Source organism: Chrysochloris asiatica, unplaced genomic scaffold (assembly GCF_000296735.1).
Source record: "Chrysochloris asiatica unplaced genomic scaffold, ChrAsi1.0 scaffold00150, whole genome shotgun sequence".
In the NCBI taxonomy this organism is placed as follows: domain Eukaryota; kingdom Metazoa; phylum Chordata; class Mammalia; order Afrosoricida; family Chrysochloridae; genus Chrysochloris; species Chrysochloris asiatica.
This window is the reverse complement of record NW_006408668.1, coordinates 7,001,540-7,003,386: the sequence shown is the minus strand read 5'-3', so window position 1 is coordinate 7,003,386 and position 1,847 is coordinate 7,001,540. Positions and strand designations below refer to the sequence as shown.

The 1,847-nt window shown below is 29.9% G+C and overlaps 1 protein-coding gene across 1 annotated transcript in view; it reads right to left on the bottom strand.

Moving 5' to 3' along the window:
* TSGA10 (testis specific, 10) overlaps nucleotides 1–1,502 on the bottom strand; it is a 167,118-nt gene extending 165,616 nt beyond the window's left edge. The window contains exons 1-2 of the mRNA XM_006870776.1: nucleotides 1,452–1,502; nucleotides 947–1,102 (exon numbers count right to left, since the gene is read on the bottom strand). Coding sequence (XP_006870838.1) covers nucleotides 947–1,102; nucleotides 1,452–1,502 — 207 coding nt within the window. The remainder of the gene's footprint in view (nucleotides 1–946; nucleotides 1,103–1,451) is intronic.
* Between the last annotated feature and the right edge of the window lie 345 nt (nucleotides 1,503–1,847).

Here is a 1,847-nt window from a genome sequence, read left to right as displayed (position 1 = left end):
AAAAAAAACTAAAGTGGATAGAGAGAAATACTGTTAACTGATAGTACATGGTGGGGATTATAATCAATGTAATGAAACAAGGTATATGATTTGTTGAATGTAAAACTGATGATATGCCCTGTAAACTTACACTCAATCCACAATAAAAATCTTTAAAAAAAAAAACTGAAAAGGCTTTTGTTTTATGTATTATGTGAAGAATTTAATCTTATATTGGTTTTCACAAGTTCCCTGGAGGAAAAAAAAAATTGCTCTGTGCATATCTCTTGAAAAATAAGACAGTAGTATTTTTCCTTTGCAATAGCAGTTATAACAGACGTGAAAATAAATACACTTGACTCTAATATGATTATACAGAAGAGCATGGTTGCATTTTAAATGTTAGACAATGCTACTACTATAATAAATTATTTCACATTGAACGTTTTATCATGATTCCTCCCTGTCAAACACTAAAAAGTCGAACCATTATACTTTACACTTGTAATGATACAAATTATGAAATTTCCCCTCAAACTCATTGCAGCAGATAACTTTTTTGACTCATTGACTTCATTTTATATTTTTAAAAAATTAGGAAATACCATTATGTCATTATAGTCTAATTAAAATTGGACCTAATGCTTTGAAAAATGGGTCTTTTATAAGAAAAAAACTGGGATAACTTATTTTATGGCTTTCAAAGTTAAAATACATAATTTACTAAACCAACTCTAATATTGCTTCTTGTGTTTCACTGTCAGATTAAATTTACAGATTTTATGGATGATTAAATTTTAGTACATTAAAAAAAAAAAAAAATCTTAAGAACGAATGCAGTTTCAAAATTTTAGATGAACCTTACCTAGCAGATTTCAGTACTTTTAGAGAATTTTTGAATAATTGCATATCTCTAGGATTGAATGTTATTAGTTACATATTGTATTTGTTTAAGAAATCAGTTTACCTGTTCATAAAGAAGAAAGGTCTTGTCTCTCTCAGATGTAAGAACCTTGACATTACCCTGAATTTCTGCCAAATGACGCTCATATTTTTCCAGCATGCATTTAAGTTCTTCACGATCTCTTGTTGTCTTCAAAAGCTCGACATCACAGTTTGCACCCTACAATTATTGTATATTTAAAATTCCTCTGTGACATTTGGTAATGGCAGTATACAATCTGAACTTAGCTAAACATGAGTATAAATTATAAGAGCAGAAATATTCCTATTTTTTAAAGACCCTTATCCCAAATTCGTTCACATCTGACTCATCACCTTCTAAGCATTAGTAATGCTGGAGAAACAACATGTGATCCACTATGCTGTCAAAGACACCTCTGTTGCCCAACGTCTTTGATGTAGCAATTCATGCTAAAATCTAAATGAATTCTTTTCAGATTAGGTAAAGCGAAGATTAGAAGCCAGTGTTTGAGGACAATGCTCCAAAAATATATGTTTTCAAAACCTACCCGGGAAGATGGAGATGGGCGTCTTGGACTTTTGGATCTACTTCTGATCATCTTTCTCAAATTCTGAGCTTCCCTCTTGTAGTAATCTCTGTCTGCTTCTAAAGTCTTGACAAAGGAATCAAGTCTGGAAGGAGATTTATTTTGTGCTTTTTCAGTCTCTAAAATTATCTTGCCAAGGAGGAAAAAATTAGGCCATTATTTCAAACTAAACTATAGCATCATTATCTAAATAAAAACTGAAAATAAGTATAATCCTTAAAATTGGTACTAAAATACCTCAATTTGATATTTAAGGATATAAAAATGTTTAATTTATCGATACTTTATAAAAATTATTGGATATATTTCTTTTCCAAAAGTGCCCTAAATTTACTCAGTAATATTTGAAGAAAAGAA